Here is a 20,775-nt window from a genome sequence, read left to right as displayed (position 1 = left end):
ATAGTAAGACCCTTATAGTAGGCTATTATTATAGAATTTAAAATTATATAAGGTTTATTTACCTTAATAATATAATTACTACCTTAATAAATAGTATTAATATTAGCTCTTAGTAATTAAATTACCTTTTCTTTATCTTACTTAAAGAATTAAGATAATATTATACCTAGCTTATTTATTATACTTCTTAAGTATATTCCTTAAATTAACTTTTTATATTTTTTAATTATACTTATTAATATTAATTATAATTACTAATATAATACCTATTATATATAATAGCTTATAGCTTAATTAGGGCTATTATATAATTAATTATAATCTTATTAATATAATTAAATTAATATTAAAGTAAACTAAGGATAATAATTATTATATATTATATAAAATAATTAAAGCTATTAAAATAAACTTTTCTTTAAAGGGTAAATTAAGCCTAGTTAAAATAACTATCTTTAAATATAGCCTAATTAGCTTAATTAGTTATATAAATCCAGATTACCTAGGTAATATAATATCTTTAACCTAGCTAATTAGAAAGCTATTTAAATTAAAGAAATTAAAAAAAGCCTTATAATAAGGCTAGTCTTTTAAGGCAAAAAAGGTAGCTTTTCTTATTATATTTATAAGCCTAAACTTAGCCTAATATAAAAAGTAGCTTAAAAATATAATTATTAAGGCCAAATAGGTACTTTATATCCTCCTTTTTATATAGAAGTAAAGGAAGTCTATAAATAGTATTTTAAGATAAATATAAGATAAAGGCAGGGTTTAGAAATTCTATTAAAGTTAGAATTAAAGAAATTAGATTAACTTTTATATAAGTTAGTTAGTAAAAGTTAAATTAACCTAAAGTTATAACTCTATTAATTAAATATATATAGTATAATATATAACTAATTAACCTTGCATATAAGAATAGATCTAGTAAAATCAGTGAAAAAGCAGTGGTTTAAACTAGGGATAATTACTATCTTATATATAATAAAATTATTTAAAAAATTATATTAAAATTAAATATATAAAAAATGGTTTTAATAATTTTTAATATATAAAAGCAAGTCCACTTATTAGTCCTAAACACAGCTACTATCACTACCCCTGTGGTTCTCAGGATATTATAGTCTATGCCCTTCATTGCAACTCATTCATTATGCCCGAAGTATCAAATTTTTGCCTTCAAATGATGTCGCACCTGCACACAAGCATTCAATTGTTTGGCGCACGATATATGATTCACCTTGAATTCACAAGCAGGTACATCCTGACCACTGGTTTGAGCTTGCAGTACTTGGGTGTCTCAAACGTATCAAAGAGATACTCAAGATCATTCGGGGTTCAACTGCTAATTTTCATCTCGATTGTTGCTCAATCCACGCAACCCCTTCCATCGATGTGAGTCCCATTTCTCTCCTTTGACTCATCGGCATATTTGTTTGTCTACTCCAACAATCGATGTAACAAAACTGTTGAGCAAGTAATCACATCAAAGACATCATGTTTTTAGAATAATCCATTAACGTTCAACTAAAGAAATATTGGTTTACATATCCATAAATCATCAAGCCCTCAATTTCCCTTTACAGACCCCGGTGAGTCTCCTTGTGAGTGCTGCTGTGTCGTCGACTGTGGTCACTGTGAGGATCATCGTGGGCGATCTCAGAAGGAACGTGTTTCTGTAAAACAGAAGGAGGGACCTGGGCAGCATCGGTGGGGTCCCTTTGAGCGTAGTTGCTGTTTCTGTAACGGGACGCCAATAATGAGAAACGTCCAATCTTCGAGATCGTCGGAGGTAGACTTACGACTGGAAAGTCTTTTCTTGACCGACTGTTTTGCTACCGTCAAGATCACTGTCTACACGAGGGTCCAATTTGTTGGCCATGTCGCTAGAATGGGGTCCCGCGGTTTTGGGAGCAGGTCCAGGTCCAGTACCGGCACCGGTAGAACCGTATGTACCGGTGGAGCCAGTTCCGCCCAAACCGGAGGTGTGGGTGCCAGTGGGGCCGTGAGCACCGGCACCGTGGCTTGAGAGGCCTGAAGTTCCAGTAGTAGTCTGGCCATAAGTGCCAGTGCTGCCGCCGAGACCGCCCTGGTGGCCGTGAGTGTTAGAGCCACCGAGTCGTCGGGATCCGTCAAGATCGCTATCCACCTTTGGATCAAGTTTGTTGGCCAGATCACTGGAATGGGGCCCAGCGGTATTTCCAGGCCCAGTGCTGTAACCAGCAGATGTACCTCCAATGCCACCATGAGCACCAGCACCGTGGCTTGAAAGACCCGAAGTTCCAGTAGCAGTCTGTCCATAAGTGTTGGAGCCACCAACACGTCGTGAACCGTCAAGATCACTGTCCACCTTTGGGTCTGCCGCATTGGCAAGGCGGCTTCCGTGGGGCCCCGCGGTTCCCTCAGGAAGTCCGGAGGAATGAGAGCCAAGGCCGCCAGCAGTGGTATGGCCAGGCAGGTTCTCCGTGCGCCCGGTAGTAGTGTGACCAGGCATGTTCTCGGAGTAGGTAGAGCCTCCGGTCAAGCCACCAGTTGTGCCAGTGTTGTGGGTGGAAGATCCCAGGCCACCAGTGGTTGTGGTGCCAGGGTTCGCACGATGGTCTCTATCCGAATCATATCGAGGATCAGCGGCATTGGCAATACGAGACGAATGTCCGCCATGCGTGCCTTCAGGCTGCTCGTGGGACTTGTCCTTGTCGGAGTGGATAGCGTCCTTGACCTTGTTGATGAGACCAGACATGATGAATGTAGTTTTAAGTTATTGTTCTGAAGTGTTTGGGTATCTTAAAGACGGTGTGTGGGAGTTGAGTTAAAGTGAAGATGCTTTGGGTATCTTTGAATGCTGTTGTTGTTTGATGATGAGAAGGAAAGTCAGTTCCGAGGAGAGATATCGTGGATCTTATATAGTTGAAGATTGTCATCCCGGGAGCCTCAATCTCGATGCCATCCTCAGCAAACCTGGCAGGCCCAAAATCTTTCGATCCTCAGATCTCGGCCTCTCTCCTCTCTCCTCTCTCACTTCACCCCTCCACCGACCTCACTTTGCGTCATAGCATTTACCCCGATCTTTGGAGAAGTCTAGCCCTGAGCTTGGCGACGATTGGTGAAGGCTTGTTGCAGGGACAATCTAGCGTCATGCCACGCGAGATATGACGTTGACGACTCGTAGGGCAGAAGCACCAAAGGAAGAAATCAACAAACGTAACAAGCATCGAACATCGGATTTCTTGCTCTTCCAATGCGCCAAGCTGATGCTGTGGAGCAGGAGACGGGATGTGAAAGGGAATGACGAAAAGGCTCCGTGGCTTGAAAGTGAGATCTACAAAAAGATGATGCAAAGCTAGAGCCTGTGGCGTGTATCATGGCTGTGATGCGTGGCGTCAGCTACCCCGGAAGGTGACAGAAAACGGCGAGATCTTGCGACATTCTTAGTGCAGTTCACAGTGGAAGCGAGCTCTATGCTTTTTGTCCAGACAGGCCACCCCCAGCTCTCAAACCAAGCTACCCCGCGCTCACAGGCTCAAAGTTGGCAGCAGGTCCACTAGCCACCAAGGCAAGCAAAATGACGCCAAGAGAAAGGCCGTTTTTCCGGTCCAACGAGACAAAGAAATCGATTTATGACAACATTGGTGCCTCTCCAGGCCTTGAATCCGCTGGGCCAAGAGCTCTCTCCTGGCCATGGCCGCTCTAGAACCTCTGTAACACGGCTAAGACCAGGATCACGAGGTCCCACAGTGACGGGAATATCCAGCCCTGAGTCGCGCAGACTAAGAAAGCTCTGTTATGCGGATGCATGCCATGGTGGCTTTTGTTCCTGTTCGCCAGTTTTCCGATAGGAGTGTGTTCAGGCTTGCAGTCAACCTCGTACCGGAGGACGGGACTGGGGTTATTCTGGTCGTAGATCTCGATGATCATGGAAACAAGACGGACAGTTGACGCGGTTAGGCACGTCTCCTGCATGATAATCAGGTCAGAGGAAGACCAAACGGGTAAGAAGAGGCTTGTGACCAAATCTCACACATTTCACGGACTGTACGGTATGGGTGCTGTATACTGTGCTGCGTGTACAATATGGATAACAGACATCAGGGACTTCAAATCAGATTCCATTGTCCATTTTGAGTTGCCGATCATGACACTGTTCCCCATTGTTTCATATTTGAAATATTCTTTGCATTCGTACAAATGACGTTGAAATACATCAAGAGGATCCAACTATTACAAGTTTCAAATCTCATACAGTACTAAATGTACCCACGTTGATCGATAGGCGAGACAAAAATAGTAGCAAAGTACACATTAATTAATTTCAGTAAATGAGTAAGCACAGTAAGGACTTGTTGTGACCGTCAATCGTATCAGAGGGTATCCAGATCCGCTCAGCTTCACGTTGCTTGCTTTGCCTTGTCCAACGCCAAGTTCCAACTCAAACGACAACAAAAAAGAAAAACAAGGAAATCATCCACCCATCTCACGTATTTGTTCCCACCCGACACGGCATTTCGGAATGTTCCACGCAATCCAATCATGTCGCCAAGGCCAACAAATCGCCAACTGAGATCTTCCTCTCCCTCACTAGTAACCAGTGACGGAGCTGGAGTGCTTCACGCCTGACTGCATCTGCTCTTAGACACGGCTACGGAACCAGGGGCCCCGGCGGCGGTTATGGTGAGCCGCCTCAGCACGGGCAACGGTACGCTCGCGTCGGCGCACCCAGAAGAAGCCTACGAGAGCCGAAACAAGCCAGAGAAGTGCCGAGAGGAAGCTAAAGGCGATCACGGCCTTGGTCTTCCCACACTGATCTCCGTGAACGGGATGCACGTTGTCCCAGTCAAATACACGGCCGCAAGAGTTTCCAATGAGCTTTGAGCGCCGTTAGTGCATGTACAACTACCGAGAGTAGAGTGTCAAACAAGGCTGTGACTTACATCGACGAGTAGACCAAAGACGATCCACCAGTTGATGGACATGAAGATGTCCAGAGGCCAGTGAACAAAAGTGCTCGAGAACGGAATGAGGAGCAGCAGAGAGAACAGTATTCCCAGCGCGGCAACGACTTCAGTGTAGATGAATCGGCCGAGCTGCCATGAGCTTGCGCCGCGGGCATTGTGCAGGTATTCGCCATTGACGCCTGCAACGATGGCTGCAAATACCAGCTCTGCAGCACGCAGAATCAAGCTGACGATACGATCGAGAGCCATGGCTACTTTGCAGGAGAAGTTTGATGTAGTAGGGTTGTAATCCTCTGATGGAAGTTGAGGTTTCTGATATTCTATCTGTCTTCTCCTTACAAGCAACAGCCTTGGGACGAGGCTCGTTATTTATCTAGATACTATCTAGCAATACAACTCACGGGTCTCTCTACCACATGACGATGACGCCCTCCCTCAACAAAAAAATCCAATGAAGCCTGTTTGAGACCGTTGTCTTGGCCCTGAGGCTCTCTGACACGTCTACCGTGGCTCATAACAGGTCACCAGCACAACGAGTTGCCAGATGAGGTCATGCGGACCAGGCTTCAGCTAAGGTGTGGTGAGCGTGAACATCTGCCATTCGACAGTCCTCACCTTGTATCGCAGCCCGACAAGGACCCCTTCTCTGTTCTGAAACAAAAATGATGTCGCAGGCCAAGGCCTTTTTTTTTTTTTTTCGACTGGACAATTACTGAGCTTCTGAGTCTTGGAAGAAATCATAGCTTCAGGTGCCGAGATGCCGCCAATTGTGCCACGCATCACGCCAAGAAGACTACCCTTGAGCCGCTTGCATCGTCCAAGGCTCTTATTTCGTGACGACCTCATGAATAAACCAGAATTTGGTAATTTAGTAGAACCTTGACGTTTTTTAACCTCATGCAACCTCTAGGCTGACGAAACGATCATAACTATCAAAAGTCTGTTGCTGATCGGTAGCGCTTTGACTTACCATAGCTGAACAAGCTGTATATGATGTGACGCTGTTTGAACAGAACCATAAGCCTGTTTTCTGTACTCCGACGTTTCGAATGCTTCGTCGTTCATGACGAGGTGACGACAGATATGAGGCTTGTAATTTTCTAGCATGATTGGGCATTGCTACCTACAATGAATCAGGGTGCTAACAACCAACCTGTGTAATAAAGCGACACTGAAAGAGGATACATGGGCTGCGCTTGTTGTCTCCCATATCTTAATGAACAGCTGGATATCTCATGAACCGAAACTGCATAGTAGGTTTTACTTTGTTCAACCTGGGCGACGAAACCATTCGCGATTTAACCATCAGCCATATGCTTGCTTGTGCCACTCAAAATTGCTTTAGCTAGAACAATCACAAAAGCTTTAAACTTGAGATTATACAAACTACTGAACTCGCAAGCCGTTTCTATTTGAAAATGATGTCGCCATTGACCGTTTGCCATAATTTTCCACCTATTCGTAGGTTATTTACAATTCAACGTGACTGAAAGGTATCATTGTAAGTCGCCAGCTTAATAATCACATGAGCGAGTCCTACCCTACACATTGGCACCGAACATCGCAGACTCGCCAGGTATTATGATTTGACTCACCAAACTGACACTTTCACCGAGCCTCACAACATCTCACTTTCCTCACCATGCCCTCATCATAATGTCCTCTTCCATCACACAAGCTTTATGGAACGCCCGGATTCCGCTGCACATAACCCATCCCGCCTCACCGACTACGCCTTTCATCACTAGTATTCCGCGTTTCAGCTACCTGGCTCTTCTCATCCCGAGACTGTCGACTTTCTTCAACTCGCCCTGCTCCAGCTTCCACTTTGAAGATGTACAGTTGAGGAACCTGGCTGTGGGATTGCTGGTAGACCTGTATCAACCCCGCCTGCCGTGGAGGTTGACCGTGAATGATGGAGTAGGTTGGGATATTGCGGATACTTTTCTCAACTGCGTAAAAGAGGTGAGTGTTATATGCTACATGAGAGCCTGCAGCTAGATATCTGTTCTCGGTGTGTATATTCGCATCGGAGATCTGGAATTGCTTATCTTACAACAGCGCAGAGCTGACTCGCTTAGGCTGACTTCATCCGCAATGGCAATGCAAACCAAATCATGAAAATGTCAAAAGACAACACCACCCAGCTTTGGAACGCTGTCATAGACAATGACCAAGCATCCTTCAACCGTATCAATAGCCATCTGCTCAACGCACCAACAGCACTCAAACATGTTCCCATTCGCATCTACATCCCTACCACCGCCTCGGACTCGTCGTCACCAGCGTCTTCCGAGCAGGCCACCTTCAAAGTCATCCAATCTCTTGTTCCAGCGACAAGTTCAGACCGCCGACCTAAAATCCTGGGCCAGGCTCTCAAAGAGATGTTGCCAGGGCTGTTCCCAAGCAGCCGTGATCCTATTCTCGCGAAGGTGGTAATGCACGGAGCTGGGGTACCATTTGATGCACCCTTAGAGGAGCTGATGCGGGAAGCCTCATACCCCGACGGATGGATATGCCTGGTTGTTATTGTGCTGTGATGGATACTGGGCTCCTTTAGCGAATAGGGCATATGGATGGCGTTAGGGACTGCCCTTATCACTGGCTCTGCAGCGTAAATCACTGGCTTCCAGAACCGTCATTGCGACATATTAGACTACGTCTTTGATCCAATTTTATGAACACTTGCAAATTTACTGACACATACAGGCCAGGCTCGGACATGATAACTACACTACGTAAAGGTGATCTTCTTGCCCATAAGACTTCTATATGCATCGTCGACAGCCTTTCTCTTCTTCTGTTTAGCCTCCTCCTCTTCATGCATCTCTTCTTCCTCGGCGACATCCTCAGGCCCAGGTATTTGGGGTGCCCAAGCTCGAATTTGCCCATCCATGTGGGAGCTATATACGGCTCCAACGGAGTTGCTGCCGCCCATAATAGGACCAACTGGGCGTCCCGTCCCCCCTGATGCGCGCCAAACTATACTCGTGATTCTGTTTCTTCCCATCTCGCCCCCTCGTGGCCCTATAGGGTTCGTTACGCCAGGGCTCCGGAGCCGTGTCACAATATGGCCATCATGAAGATCGAGGATAAGAATTTCCTGATCATTTGGCCAGAAGAGAAGATTATTACCACTTGTGAGATGCGCCGGAGAAACCAAAATACTTGCTGTCTTCGCGTGTTGGTTCTGAATAAGAGAGCCAAAACTGGCGAGAGTATTGGCCCCCGTGGCAGCGTCCCAAACACGAATGCGACGGTCGAGACCAGCTGAGATGATGTATTGTCCATCGTCAGTCCATTGTAAGCCATTCACTGCATCGTCGTGCGCCTGTGCCGAGGTACGAAAGTGTGGGATCTGACTGGAATCCATCCCTGCGGCACTGAGATGCTTCATTTTGTGAACGATGCCCAGTGAATCTTCCTGGTCGAGCAGCGCCACAACACCACCAGAACGACGAATATCCCATATCCTGACTTTCCCATCTGCGTGGCCACTGACAAGAATATGCTCGTGGCGCGGACTCCATGCAGTTGACAAAACAGGACCGCCATGTGCTACAAGAGCTTGTACAGCGGACCCTGATTTCAAATCTACCAGCCGAACTGCTGGGTTCTGCGTGGCACACGCCACAATAAGATGATCTGCTACAGGGCTGGTGGAGTGGGAGTAAATAGTTGCGTTCAGGTCGAAGGTGGCCGATAGAGTGCAACGCTGAGTCGCCCATAGCTTCAGCTTCTTGTCGTAAGAACTTGAAAGAAAAGCATCCGGATCGAAAGGATAAAAGGCAACATGAGTGACACCGTGACTATGCCCGGGAGAAGACTCTTCTCTCGTAGACCTGGCGATGCTGCTCAAGGGGCGAAAAGTGTGCAACTTGTTGGGGTTTCCAGCGTCTTCCAAATTCCAGACCTTGATGCCTCCTTCTGCTCCCCCAGAGAGGAGGATACGTCCATCGAACTTCTCAAGGGCGAGCGTATTAACGCCTGCGCCATGCGCTCTTATACTGTGCACACGCTCGCCTACATCTGTAGGGCCATGCTTGGCCGTTCTCTCACCATTGAAGCGGTGCTGAGGAGCCGGCACAAAAGAACGTAGGAGTTCAGAAGTGATGGACCGAGTAAAGTCTTCATGGCGGAGATCGCCCGTTTCACGAGCGAGAAGGTTGGACTGCATTCATCTGTGCCAGGACGATGACAATTTAAAGACAATATTAAAGTTGAAGTATAAACCAAAACAATGCAAAGCAGTGAACAACGGCAGTAATCTCGCAATCTCGCAGCCTATGGAATGTGGCTTCAGCCTGGAGCTGGTGGTGATGTCAGCTGCAAGGCGTGCTTGTTGAACTTTAAGGGACCACTCACTAGGTAGGTACCTACCCTATCTCTACAGCTAGCTACCCCACAATTGACTACCCAAACTTTCCATCTTCATCAGCCTCAACTTAACATTGACAACAAGCACCAAATTGCCTACCTAGCCTTTCAGACTCATTATCCATTCCACTCTGATCTTCTAATTCGCCTCACTCAAACATCCTCAACATTGCGCAACAAACAATGCTTCTGCGCCCACATCTCGAGTGTCTGAGAATCGCGATTTTTTTTTCACCCTGAAACAGTAGAGAGCAACAGATCAAACATCAACCTCCAACCTAGCTTTTCATTGCACATCATGGACATCTCAAAGAACAATTCACGTATAGCACCTTTGTATCAAAGTGACGTCTCCTCCAACCGAGATCCTGTGGCTACCGAGCAGAATCCTAGTAAGGGATCAAAACGCAGACATGCAACTGTCTATGATGCTGTAGCAGGTATTTTCCCCTCTTCTGATCGTCCGATTTGAAGCTCACATAAACCAGGCAAAGTCTCACATGACCAAGGTCCCGCAACGGAACCGGAAGAGTTACAGTATACACCTCGTCACCCAAAGGCAATCAGATACTCCACAAAGGATATCCCTTTAGCTCCTGACGAAATTCTATTCAGGCGGAAAGATGCACCCGTGCGTTACTTGGAGCACGATATCTACTACGCTCATGAACATGATCTTCCCTGTGGGGGGCAGAGTGTCCTGCCAGACAGTGACCTCCTCAAAGCCATTCACGCTTACACCAGTGCTTTCTACAGCGTCAGAAACCGCGAGCGCCAACCTCTGGAGAGCCGAAACATTACTGAACGGAGCATGGATGAGACAGCTCTCTTGGCGTTTGGTATCCTCTTAGAGGAAGCTGGCAAGGAGGTCCTTGGTCGACGAGGCGACCTAGTCTTCACTGAGGGTGCAGATGACGGTCCTGTTAATGCATCCGAGCCAGTCCAAGATGGGACCCGGCTCGTTGGGCATCACGACATCTCCTTGCGGGGACGTCCTAAGCGCAGAAAGATTACCGAAAGTGACGTTGAATGACACGGGGGAATTCTCCAGCATTGAAAGACTATACAGCTTGAGGGGGCGGCGTGGACCATCATTTACATGCTATATCTGTCCAAGCTCTCACAACGGAGGAGCTTGCCCGGACGTCAAACCCCGCCAGGGAACCCATTTTCAGATAGTATCACCTGTTGCGCCAGACAACTGGCATATATGGATGGGCTTTACAAGTCTGAGCTTGAAGCTTGGATTATACCAAAACTCTGGCGCATGAATCGAAAGTCGTGCATTCTGCAATCACTTAATCTCAGTGGTGGAATAAACATAGCGTATTCATACTTGCTTATACCAACAGCTGACATATACCTCACGTCAATTGTCAGCCAAAGACACGAAACATGTGGCTGGCCTATCAACGTCCCTTATTACCTATAGCTGCGTAACTATGGCGGCATGGGCAGGTAGCATTGGTTTGGTTACACAAGATAACGTCAACAGCTCATATCGGGAAGGCGATGAGCATTCACGAACAGGATCATCATACGGCCGAGTCGCATCTTCGCGCCGAGGAACCGACTTGTGCAAAGGGACCTTGTTCGAAGAGGCAAAATGGCCCTGAAGTACGAGACGACGCATGGGTGACATTAGGAATCTTTAATCACAACTGTCACGCAACTATGCCACCCAGACCAGGACAGGTGCGAAACCCCTAAGAGAAATAGATATCAGGAGTAGATTCGGTATTTCGACCTTTGCCTTGCAGGTTCGAGCTTCCCAGTAACAATAAGGTAGTCTAGCTCTGTCAGTTACGAGATACACGAATCATAATCGTGTTCCAGCTTGACTGGGCTTGCTGGGATGAACCGGATTCTTGGGTGACGCGATTGTAACTTCCTGTTTTTTTTAACTGCTGCCTATTCATGAAGCTGCCTTTCTCATACCAGATCTGCCAGATGCTGAATCCATCGGCTCATCCCCAGACCTACAGTTCAGCCTAAAGCCCGGTGGAACAGCTTGGCAGTCATCACACTGGCAGAACTGGCCCCCCCCAACAACTAAATTCCGTTTCAGAAAATGGAAGTCGGTCAATCTTATCAAGACATATCGTCGATCGGTTCACACTACTGAACAAAGTACCCCTGTCGTGAAATTCGACACATGTACCAGCAGTTCATCGTCACCGATGGTTTCCTAACCTCCGGTCACAAACGCCAATTGAAATCGATGGAGCAAAAGGACCGACTGCCAACGACATCTTTGTGACGTTGTTCTTGTGCTCAACGGCCGCAGTCGTTGTACATAGCACAGTCAAATTAACTCTTGAACTCATAAGACAAAAAAAAAAAAAAAAAAAAAAAAAACAGGTCATCTTGATCCTGAACGTGAAACAAAAAGAGGCAATTTACTTCCGTCTCGGCCAAGAACGGTCCATGGAACGAAGCAAGCCTCAGCTTTCAGAGTGCCTAGCACGGACCTTTTGTCGGCGACTTCAACGCTTGACGATGATGATGTAGCATTGACCTCAAAGTAGCGATATCATAGGGCTGTCGAGGCCGAGTCTAGTTGCCTAGGTTATCTCCGAAAAGGTTTCGCGAGACCATGATGTTTCTTAATCTCGATATGATGATATACATTGTTGTGAACAAAAGACCGGCTCATTTTGCGCTCGTGCGCCCAGCAAAGCTTCTGGGCCAAGATCCTCAAGAGTTATTATACTTTCCAACCCCTCCAGCTCATGATCGACATAAAGTTTTTCTTTCCTTGTGTATTGGATGCTAAGGACTCTGGAACTGGAACTGGAACTGGTGCGTGCACTGCGTGTATCAGCTAGCAAGCCTCATCCCATCAACACGATAAACACCAATCATCTAGAGGTCATCAGCAGAACGTCCCTTTCACTATGGTTTCGAATCACACGAACGGCTTGCGACAGAGTGCCTAGGAGTGCTATCGCTATCATATCATCAGGGTCTCTTCAATCTCGGTTCGTGGCACTAGGTTCAGCGACATAGCCAGAAACGGTGAAAACAGCCGCGTTGTGGGCTGCTGGCGCGCCACGCGACCTCACCCGAGATCCTTGACCATGTATGTATAAGCCATACCATGAACACTGCTGTAGCTGTTCGCTCAGCATGCTCCAGACACTGAAATGGGTGGTACAGGTATCATCGCCAGGACTTCGTATAGCTGTGACGAGTTAAATGGTAGGAAACAAAAGGCGGCCGAAGCAAGGTCGCATACGATCAATCTGGTCCTGCAACCTTGGCCTGGCTACGTCGTCGCGTGGTCTGTGTGGACCGATATGGCATCTCATCTTACTGTCTCGTTGTTGAACACGAACACACTGAGAGGCACACACTGAGAGGCACACACTGAAGCGTATCGTTGCGAAATCTGCTCATGAAGTAGGGACATCAGGATTCAGCTGCGAGCGTCAAACCCCGTGTGTTGATTTGTTTTGGTTGATAAAACGGTCTTGACCTTGGTCCACCGCTCGGACCCTTTTAGGTGGCCTGATATCAATCTCTCATCCCGCGCTATTGCGCCTCTACTGGCATCAGTTTTGCACGTGTTGGGCATTATCTCAGGGTCATGTGGTTGCTGATCACAACAACTCGATACATACTGTACTGTACTTCGAACTCCTACATCAATAAGCCGTCACGGCATTTTCAAACCCCCGCTCTGCAACTTTTGTGACTGGTGCCAACAATATACTTTCCCCGCATCGGTGTGTAAATTGTCTCTCGTGACTTGCAGTAACATGGTGCGGATGATGATACATATGCTTGCCGGTTGATCGTGGAGCATGTGAAGTATCGAATAGCCAGAGTGCAGAGTGCAGATGGCGATTAGGATCCGCGTCCCAGTATCAGTCCCCTTCCGTAAGCGTGGCGTCGGGTACCTGGACTGATAGCACCCGTCTATTATAGTGGCATGGTTCGTCTTATTTGACTCTAAGACATGGTTTTGTCCTTATCCAAGTATTGATACTAGATTCCAGGTGAGAGTCCCTAGCAAGGAGATACGCTTTCGGATTATGAGTTCCATCTCAACCATGATTTGGAGCTCCGGTTGCATGTTGTCACACGATAAGGAAACATCATTGGATTGTATAGGAAGCAACTCAGCCCTAGGATTAAAATGATATGCTTGTCATTGGTGACCATCCTGCATATTGTTTAGGGTAGTGAACTTGTAAACACGTTCCGCAGGTCAGATATTGGGATCTAGGCAAGGGTATTTCAGCCATTGATGTTTCAGCGCTTGTAGTATGGTGCACCAATTTCTTGTAGACTGTTAATGAATTGCTAGGTATGACCAATGCTACTTAAGAACTGGGATTGCTGTTGCCATACCCAAACAGATGGATCTGATGGATGATCATAATGGAAGTTTGTCGTCTCACCAGAGGTTTGTTTCGTTTAACTTGTATAGTATAAACGAGCCAAATCACGGAAGTTGGAGCAATGTTGATAACAATTCTATGTACGAACTGGGTTGTGCGGAGTCGGGCTTGATGTCCGGCTGATAACTGGAGGCGTCAATACCAGGACTGTATTCGGGGTAGCTGAACAGAGTCGACAGGTCATAAATAGTCAGTCTTCTGGAACAACGAAGAAAAGACGGTGCAATGCGCCTAATAGCTACTATCACTGGAATAGGTATGGGTTTGCGAACCCTTTGTCGTAGCTATGAAATGTAGGGTAACAACGTTGATTTGAAAACTATGGGGGCATCAGCATCAAGAACACAGCTCGTATTGTAAACAAGCCCCCAATGTTACCCCCAATAACGATTCAAGTTTGTTTCCCTGCCAAGAGGAACAACTGGTGAGTGGTGAGTGGTGAGTGGTGAACACTGGTGAATACCACCACGGCGTAGAGCCATCTTGGGCCTGGCGGCCGAGCAAGGAAGACGATGACATGCTGAAGCGACGGCTTCTACTGTCACCGACGACATGGACACGGCACCTGCAATGTCTCAGCCTCCAGCGGCTTGAATGGGTCTCGATTCGATTCAAGAATTGGCCGCCCCCTGCTTTGCTGAGTTTCAAGCAAGGGCAGGAAAGCTCCAAGAAGGTTTCAGGGCAACCAAGAATAACACATAGAAATAAGCGAGGTGTCATTAAGTTGTGGGAGGATCATCTGTATCTGCATGTTACTCTGCTGTATGAATGAATGAGCTTCACGAAACGGCTAGCTTATTCTAACCGGCGTAAGGGAGAGTGAGAGGAGAAGTGCTAAATAAGCATACGAATAGTGTGGCGCGTGGCTCGTCAGAAGAAGGATTTCCCTCTTTGAGGATACTTTTAGATCCAATGCGATTGGAGGTCACAATCTTGCACTTATTTTGTTCTAGCGCTGCTCCATCACCGCGAGCATCTACGATGCCTTCAAATGAAGATGGCCAGTCCACTAAGATCATACTATGTACTTAGGTAGCGTACGGAAAGTGAAGAAGCCGATTCCGCGTCCGCACCGGCCCGCAGGCGGCTCCGAGCCTCTTAACCTTTCAAGCTGTGAATTGTGTCTGACCTCCGGGTCACATGGGGACGCCGACGAGCCGTGACTGACTCGTTGCCGTGGTTTTTTTTTTTTTTTTTTTTTTTTTTTTTTTTTTTTTTTTGCTTTTTCTTCCAGTCGTTTACTCCCCCCTGTTGCTGCCGAGTCGGTGACGGCTCTGAGAGGTCAGCTTGACCCAGTTCCATGTTGTCGGTGCCCGTCGTGGTTTGTCGGTGTGTGGTGGCTTGTCTTCGTCTACTTTCGTCAATGGTACCGTACCGCACCGCCTCTCAAACCTTACAGTAAAGTAGTGAGTGTCCTACCGTAGAGACGTCACTGATTTAGACCTACTGACTAACAATCATGTCTACTCAGCAGTGTAGGCACTGCAACGCACTCATGCGGTTACCCATGTCTGGCGCAACCCCCCTGCATCGCTTCACTGTCTTCGCATACACATGACGTCGCATTCAGCGACGCCAACGTTCCCAGACGAACCCCAAGGGAGTTATTAATCCATTAGCGTCGTCCCGGCGATCTGGAAAGCTCTGAAGAGAGGTCGTCTCCCACCGTTTTCAACCAGGGTTTGACACCTGAGCTCGCCAACGACTGGGTTGATGGCAAATTGCCAGCAACCTTGGTAGCCAGTAATAATTGTGACATGTAGTTTAGGTATTTCGCTGCTCTGTGGACTATCACTCTGATTATTGACACGCCTCTGACGTCGCCCGAGCTTTGAGCAATTGATCTTGAGATCCGTGCTACAAAAGTAGCACAGTCAAGAAGATAAATCCTTAGACCAATAGTTTGGCCGGGACATGAAATTAATTTACTCGAGAAGCAGGGCTGGACCAACTGGCGATTCCAAGCGGATAACATGCCGAAGGCAGGCAGAAAAGCCGGTGTGACATTTCAACAGAGGGATCGTAACGCACAGTGGCATTAAAGAAAACTATTCCGTCGAGTCGAACTGGGCACACACCCTTCTCCATGTTGGCCACAATTGGACTCGGAAGCATGGAGACGGGAGTGCTCCCTGGACATGTATGTCTTTTCTGGCTCGATATCGAATTTGTGTCTTGTTTGACGAGAGGCAAATGTTGGGCATGAATGTCCACCTAGCGCAGATACAACCAGCCGTGTCCGACGGGCTCACTGACGAAAGTACCATGAATGCTAGCAGGCGACGTTACAGTAAGGGCTTTGTATCCAGGGGGATCAATCCCAGGTGCGGTGCCATGCAAGGTACAGGTAGAGATACTTGGCTGTGGGATGATTCTCTCCAGATGTACATACATGCGATCCCCTCGGCCGATTTGACAGCCAAGTCGAGGCTATTACGGAGCAAGCGGTCTTGAATCGTTCGGCGAGTCAGATTCAGCGCGCCTTTGAGTCGGCGGTAATATCTGTTCATCGACAATATCCTTCCTTGATTAACCCGTGTACAGTCAGGGATGTCCCAAAAGAAACACCCAAAAACTTAGCGATAGATGTAGCCTCATGCACCTCATATGCAGGACACTATGGACACTGCTCTTACTGACAGACTAATTGCCCTTTCCAGTAGTCTCGGGCAACGGGCGAAGTGTCCATTAGTTAACTATATGCATCCGTCCCCAGTTGCTGATGGGGTCTTGGTGGAGGGAGATAAGGCCATTCGATGTTCCAGAAGCTTTTTCTCTGGCCAGGGGGACGGATGGTCCTTGAATAAGTGACAGTAACCATGTGAACATGCCCCGGGTCCCTGCTTTTCCAACCACATGGATAAATACCATAATCATAATACTCGGGGACGATTGAAAGAACATTAGGGTAAGATAACGCATGGTCAAGTATATGTATGATTCCACGGAGAAAGTCAATTTTAGGTGCATCGTGCTCCATGTGTATAAATCTACCTGTGACGATAGATGGGTCCACTGGCCGAGGAAGAGATTCACCGTATCCATCCATAGGTGAAGGGAACAAGAAGCGGTGACGACCGTTGCTTCATCGTGACCAAGTATTCATGCGTGGTGAGGAGCGTCAATCTTGTTAGTTGCGCATTAGCCGGCGACCTAGGTCTTCCCAAGCCCGTCATTATCTCACTTTGTCGGTCAGCACGAGAGCATAGAAGCTGAGGATTGTGCTTCGACTTCCATTCGCGGCTTGGCTTTCGAAGCAAGAACTGGAATAAAGTGGCAGACCGGTAATTGAAAATTTTGGTCGGGTTAACGCTCGCTCGCTGCGAGACAGGTCAAAGCGTGGGCTTGGCCCAAAATGAATGAAGGAGCTTCTGGATTGTCACTAGAGTGGCTTCACATCTGTCTGATTTCATCGACGCTTAAGGTATCCAGTGCCATCGCCTGGGTGCATTCTAATTTAATAATGAACGTTAGCTGTTAGCGAATCTCATTAAGAGATGTAAGAACCGCTGGAAGGCCCGGGCTGTATTGAGCGGAGTCTGTATCTAATAAATCGTGTCCAATATTGGAAGGAGTCGTAGAAGAAGTAGAATAAAAGACCCTGGTCAATCCAAATTGTCGCGCCTGGGCCGTGCCTGCGTCTGTCCTTCGGAGTTCCATCAAATCTCGCCAAGTATACAGCGTCATATGAGACACGTTGTGGAGATTCGCATTATACTACATTATTTCAACTGAGGATTCTGCTTATCGGCACTTGAGAGAGATCATCAGGGTTGTCTGAACATATGGCAGTGCTTAACGTCCTGCTGAAGATCGTCATCATGACACAACTCGTGACAGTGAAGGCCCAAGTGTTCCTTTGAAGCACGAACTCAAAACGTGCAGCATCGTGAATGGACTGTTGGTCGACCGTCTGGAGTGAAATTCCGACTTATAGAGCTTCTGACCATAAGGAAACCCTGTCATATTAAAACGAAGAGTACTGCGTAGAAACAGGACCTGCACAACTGGACAGTCCGCTTGGATATTATGACTCTTCTTTTATCGAGTCAGATGTGTGTCTGCTAGCACCTATAACAGCTCGGACCCGAAGGCTAAGTTGGTACGAAGTACAGTGTTCTGTATTCTAGACTGGTGACAGACAGATGATCGACAAGGACTTTCCATGGGTAGCGACTAGCACAAGCTGTAACGTGCGGCTGTTGATGCAGTCGGTAATTATTGGCTACTCTGTACCCCAGAAGTGATCCGTCCATTTTTGCTTCTTGTTAATCAATCACGTTCACTAATAAGTCGCCCGTCGGGTTTTTGTTTACAAAAGGAGACTGGAGTCAAATTTATACTGAAACTCTCACAATTATTCTTTTTTTTTTTTTTTTTATTTATTTATTTATTTTTTTAAATTTTTTTTATATATGACAATCGACGATCTTGTTTGTTGCAACCTGCCGGCAGGTGACTGAACGATAGGTGATTTGATTGCTAAGTCGATAGTTCCTCATGACCTGGTTTGTTTGTCAATAAAGTCCGACAGAGGAACGAAATGACGTTTCTGGCAGGTTTGGACAAGATGCTAACGTGAGAGGCGGCTGGGAAAGCATTGGACAAGAAGTGGCCTCTGCTTAAAACGAGGATAACTGCATCAACTTTGTGTTGATAATGATGATGATAATAGCAACGTAATATTCATGGATGGAAATAATTACCCTGTTAATAACCAAAGGTTGGCTTGCGACTTGACCCTGCCGACCTCACTTGGGGCGGAAACTGTCCGTCTACGAGAAGTTACCGCATGTTTACAAGAAGAAGCAACTCCAATCCTTAGTCGTCATATCGATACTTGCTTCCGCTACAGGAGTCACCTGCAACCTTTCACGTGGCCGAGAAACTGCTCCGCAGGAGGTACGTACCTTACAGGGAAGATGGAGGGCCAGGGGATCACTGTTCAATGGCTGAACTGCGCTGGGCTGGGCTGCTGGTGAGTTTCGTTGCATTGCGCTGCCGCTGCTGCGATCAATGATTGTGCATAGGTCCCGTCATGGTGATCATTGTCCGTGCTGTACATACATGTTCCTTCGCTTCATTGATACAGCAATTCCGAGCTTTGGGCATTGAGGGAATTCTCTCTCTTAAAGGTAGTAGGTAGGTACTGAAGCAATTTACCAGAGCGCAATTATTTACAGCTACAGAGATCTGAGACTTGTCGGGCTTGAATGTACCGAGAATACGGATAGACTAGGTAAGGTACGGAGGAAATTTCAAAGATCTTCAAGGATCTTGGTGGTACTGTACTGTAAGGTACTTGAGGGACTTTGACCCCTCAAAGTACCTTACAGTATTCTCTATACGTCCACAGTCCATCATGCGATCACTTATGCTCGCTTTTACTTACTTACACGGCATGTCCGGGCATTGCTGGTTAGCATTGGCGTTGGGTATCAAGATTTCCGTTATCTTTCACCTCTTCTAACGGCCCGTGATGTGTGGGCAAGGACCGGCAAAACCTTCTTCTCCATGATCTGCACCTGGTCGGGAATGACCAAGAGCTCCAACAGTAGTGCCTTGAGCTTACTTTATCCGTCTAATGCTCGCTCGGCGTTTCACTGAACTCTAGTACCGAGAATGGAATTCTAGTAACCGAGATTCAACCAGGAATGGATGGGACTCTGAACCCAAACTCTGACGTACTGAGAGTACTGTAACATCAGCCACTTTTGTGCATTGCTGGCGAGTCGTTGCATCTTGAGTCGAGTGCACTGTCACTGCGACTGAATCGAGTTGGAGTTACGTACAAGACGATTTGCCCTCTTGAGCCTACAGTCAGCTGTATGATTTTCCCAAGCTAAAGTATCCACTGTAGTTTCAGAAAAAAATCTCTTTGTGAGAATCAGGCTAGTGGACACTGCGTAGAGCAAATCCGTCGTGCGCTACTAGACGTGTTGGGCTCCACGCCGCGGCCACGAGGCCTCCACTGTAACTCAACTCAAGCGCACCACCACAATCTCGTTCACCTCCACCCAGCCATCATCTCCCTTCTGAAGCTTGTACCTTTTGGGCGGTCCGTCGCATGGCCAGATACTTACCTAAGGTCCTGAATTTCTTTTTACCTCTCACTTTGTCCGCTACTCGTGAGCATCCATTACAGTACGACGCGGGTACCGTATCAGCAAAGTTGCGGTGTTGAGTTGTTCGCCTACCGCGCTTCTTTGCTTTTACTGGCACATACTATTGTTCTTGCCATTACGTGCTTCTGCTTGATCTGCTCTCACATCATCCATATTTTGCGACTGCAACACCTCCGCCCGCTTTGTTGACCATATGCGGTAGTCTCCAACCGGCGGACTCGTACTTCAATATTCGCTCAGCTAAAGAAAAAGGGTCCTTTTAGCAGAGGAGAGAGGGCCTGTCTAGCAGCCAGGACAACATAAGAAACCAAACCAAACCAAACCAACCCAAACCAACCCAACCCCAAGCCCGAACCAAGCCAGCGGGTAGCGACCGACGTCAGTCTTTTCTCTGTAGCACCCAGCAACGCAAAACTCGCGGTTCCAGGTACTGGTACAGTGACTTCCATCTTGCTGGAAAATCTGCTCTGCTTTCTAGGTCGTCTTTTAGGTGCAGGGGTGGGAAAAAAACGGGCAGCAGGGGTCCGCCAAAGAAAAAAGAAGAGTCTTCGCCGACATCATCCCCCCCAGTCACAGCCAAGCATCAAGGTTCCTTAACCCCCTGGCCTTGTTTAGCCTCCTCCGACTGTCAACTCGGCAGGGTCGGTTCGTCAATTGGCTCCAAAACCGCCTGCACCTGGCCCGCCCACCCCCGGCAGACCGTCTTTTGTGCCTTGAGGTTTGAGGCTGTCGGTCCCAGAATTGCGCTCGACTTGGAGTCGACATCATACCTGCCCAAGAATCGATCCGTTCGCTCGCCAAATTTGCGCCTTTCTTCCCTCAATCTCCAGCTCTCAGTCTCGAGCGCGTCCCTTTTTTCGCCATCCCAACCATCCGATCCCATCCTTCGAAAGTCCTTTCGCTACCGCCGTTGTG

General features: G+C 47.3%; 5 protein-coding genes across 5 annotated transcripts; 2 read left to right on the top strand and 3 right to left on the bottom strand.

Moving 5' to 3' along the window:
* Positions 1–1,498: 1,498 nt before the first annotated feature.
* On the bottom strand, positions 1,499–2,840 carry FOBCDRAFT_35758 (uncharacterized protein). The gene is made up of 2 exons (XM_054704633.2): positions 1,803–2,840; positions 1,499–1,740 (listed from the first exon to the last, which is right to left on the bottom strand). Exons 1-2 carry the CDS (start codon positions 2,738–2,740, stop codon positions 1,581–1,583), a joined length of 1,098 nt encoding a protein of 365 aa, XP_054560608.1. The 5' UTR covers positions 2,741–2,840; the 3' UTR covers positions 1,499–1,580.
* Positions 2,841–4,233: 1,393 nt separating this feature from the next.
* FOBCDRAFT_223532 (uncharacterized protein) lies at positions 4,234–5,383 on the bottom strand. Its single transcript, XM_031184191.3, has 2 exons — positions 4,929–5,383; positions 4,234–4,863 (listed from the first exon to the last, which is right to left on the bottom strand). The coding sequence occupies exons 1-2, from the start codon at positions 5,199–5,201 to the stop codon at positions 4,627–4,629; spliced, it is 510 nt and encodes a 169-aa protein (XP_031039833.1). The 5' UTR covers positions 5,202–5,383; the 3' UTR covers positions 4,234–4,626.
* Positions 5,384–6,608: 1,225 nt separating this feature from the next.
* FOBCDRAFT_293274 (autophagy protein Apg5-domain-containing protein) lies at positions 6,609–7,621 on the top strand (the record flags this gene model as incomplete). The annotated part of the gene is made up of 2 exons (XM_031184190.3): positions 6,609–6,917; positions 7,034–7,621. 2 exons carry the CDS (start codon positions 6,609–6,611, stop codon positions 7,490–7,492), a joined length of 768 nt encoding a protein of 255 aa, XP_031039832.2. The 3' UTR covers positions 7,493–7,621.
* A 65-nt stretch (positions 7,622–7,686) lies between these two features.
* Positions 7,687–9,129, bottom strand: FOBCDRAFT_293273 (WD40-repeat-containing domain protein; the record flags this gene model as incomplete). Its single annotated transcript, XM_031184189.2, has 1 exon — positions 7,687–9,129. The coding sequence occupies one exon, from the start codon at positions 9,127–9,129 to the stop codon at positions 7,687–7,689; it is 1,443 nt and encodes a 480-aa protein (XP_031039831.2).
* Positions 9,130–9,362: 233 nt separating this feature from the next.
* FOBCDRAFT_319549 (uncharacterized protein) lies at positions 9,363–10,676 on the top strand. Its single transcript, XM_031184188.3, has 2 exons — positions 9,363–9,769; positions 9,818–10,676. The coding sequence occupies exons 1-2, from the start codon at positions 9,628–9,630 to the stop codon at positions 10,360–10,362; spliced, it is 687 nt and encodes a 228-aa protein (XP_031039830.2). The 5' UTR covers positions 9,363–9,627; the 3' UTR covers positions 10,363–10,676.
* The last annotated feature ends 10,099 nt before the right edge of the window (positions 10,677–20,775 follow it).

This window comes from Fusarium oxysporum, chromosome V (assembly GCF_013085055.1).
Source record: "Fusarium oxysporum Fo47 chromosome V, complete sequence".
In the NCBI taxonomy this organism is placed as follows: Eukaryota; Fungi; Ascomycota; class Sordariomycetes; order Hypocreales; family Nectriaceae; genus Fusarium; species Fusarium oxysporum.
This window is presented reverse-complemented; position numbering and strand designations above follow the sequence as displayed.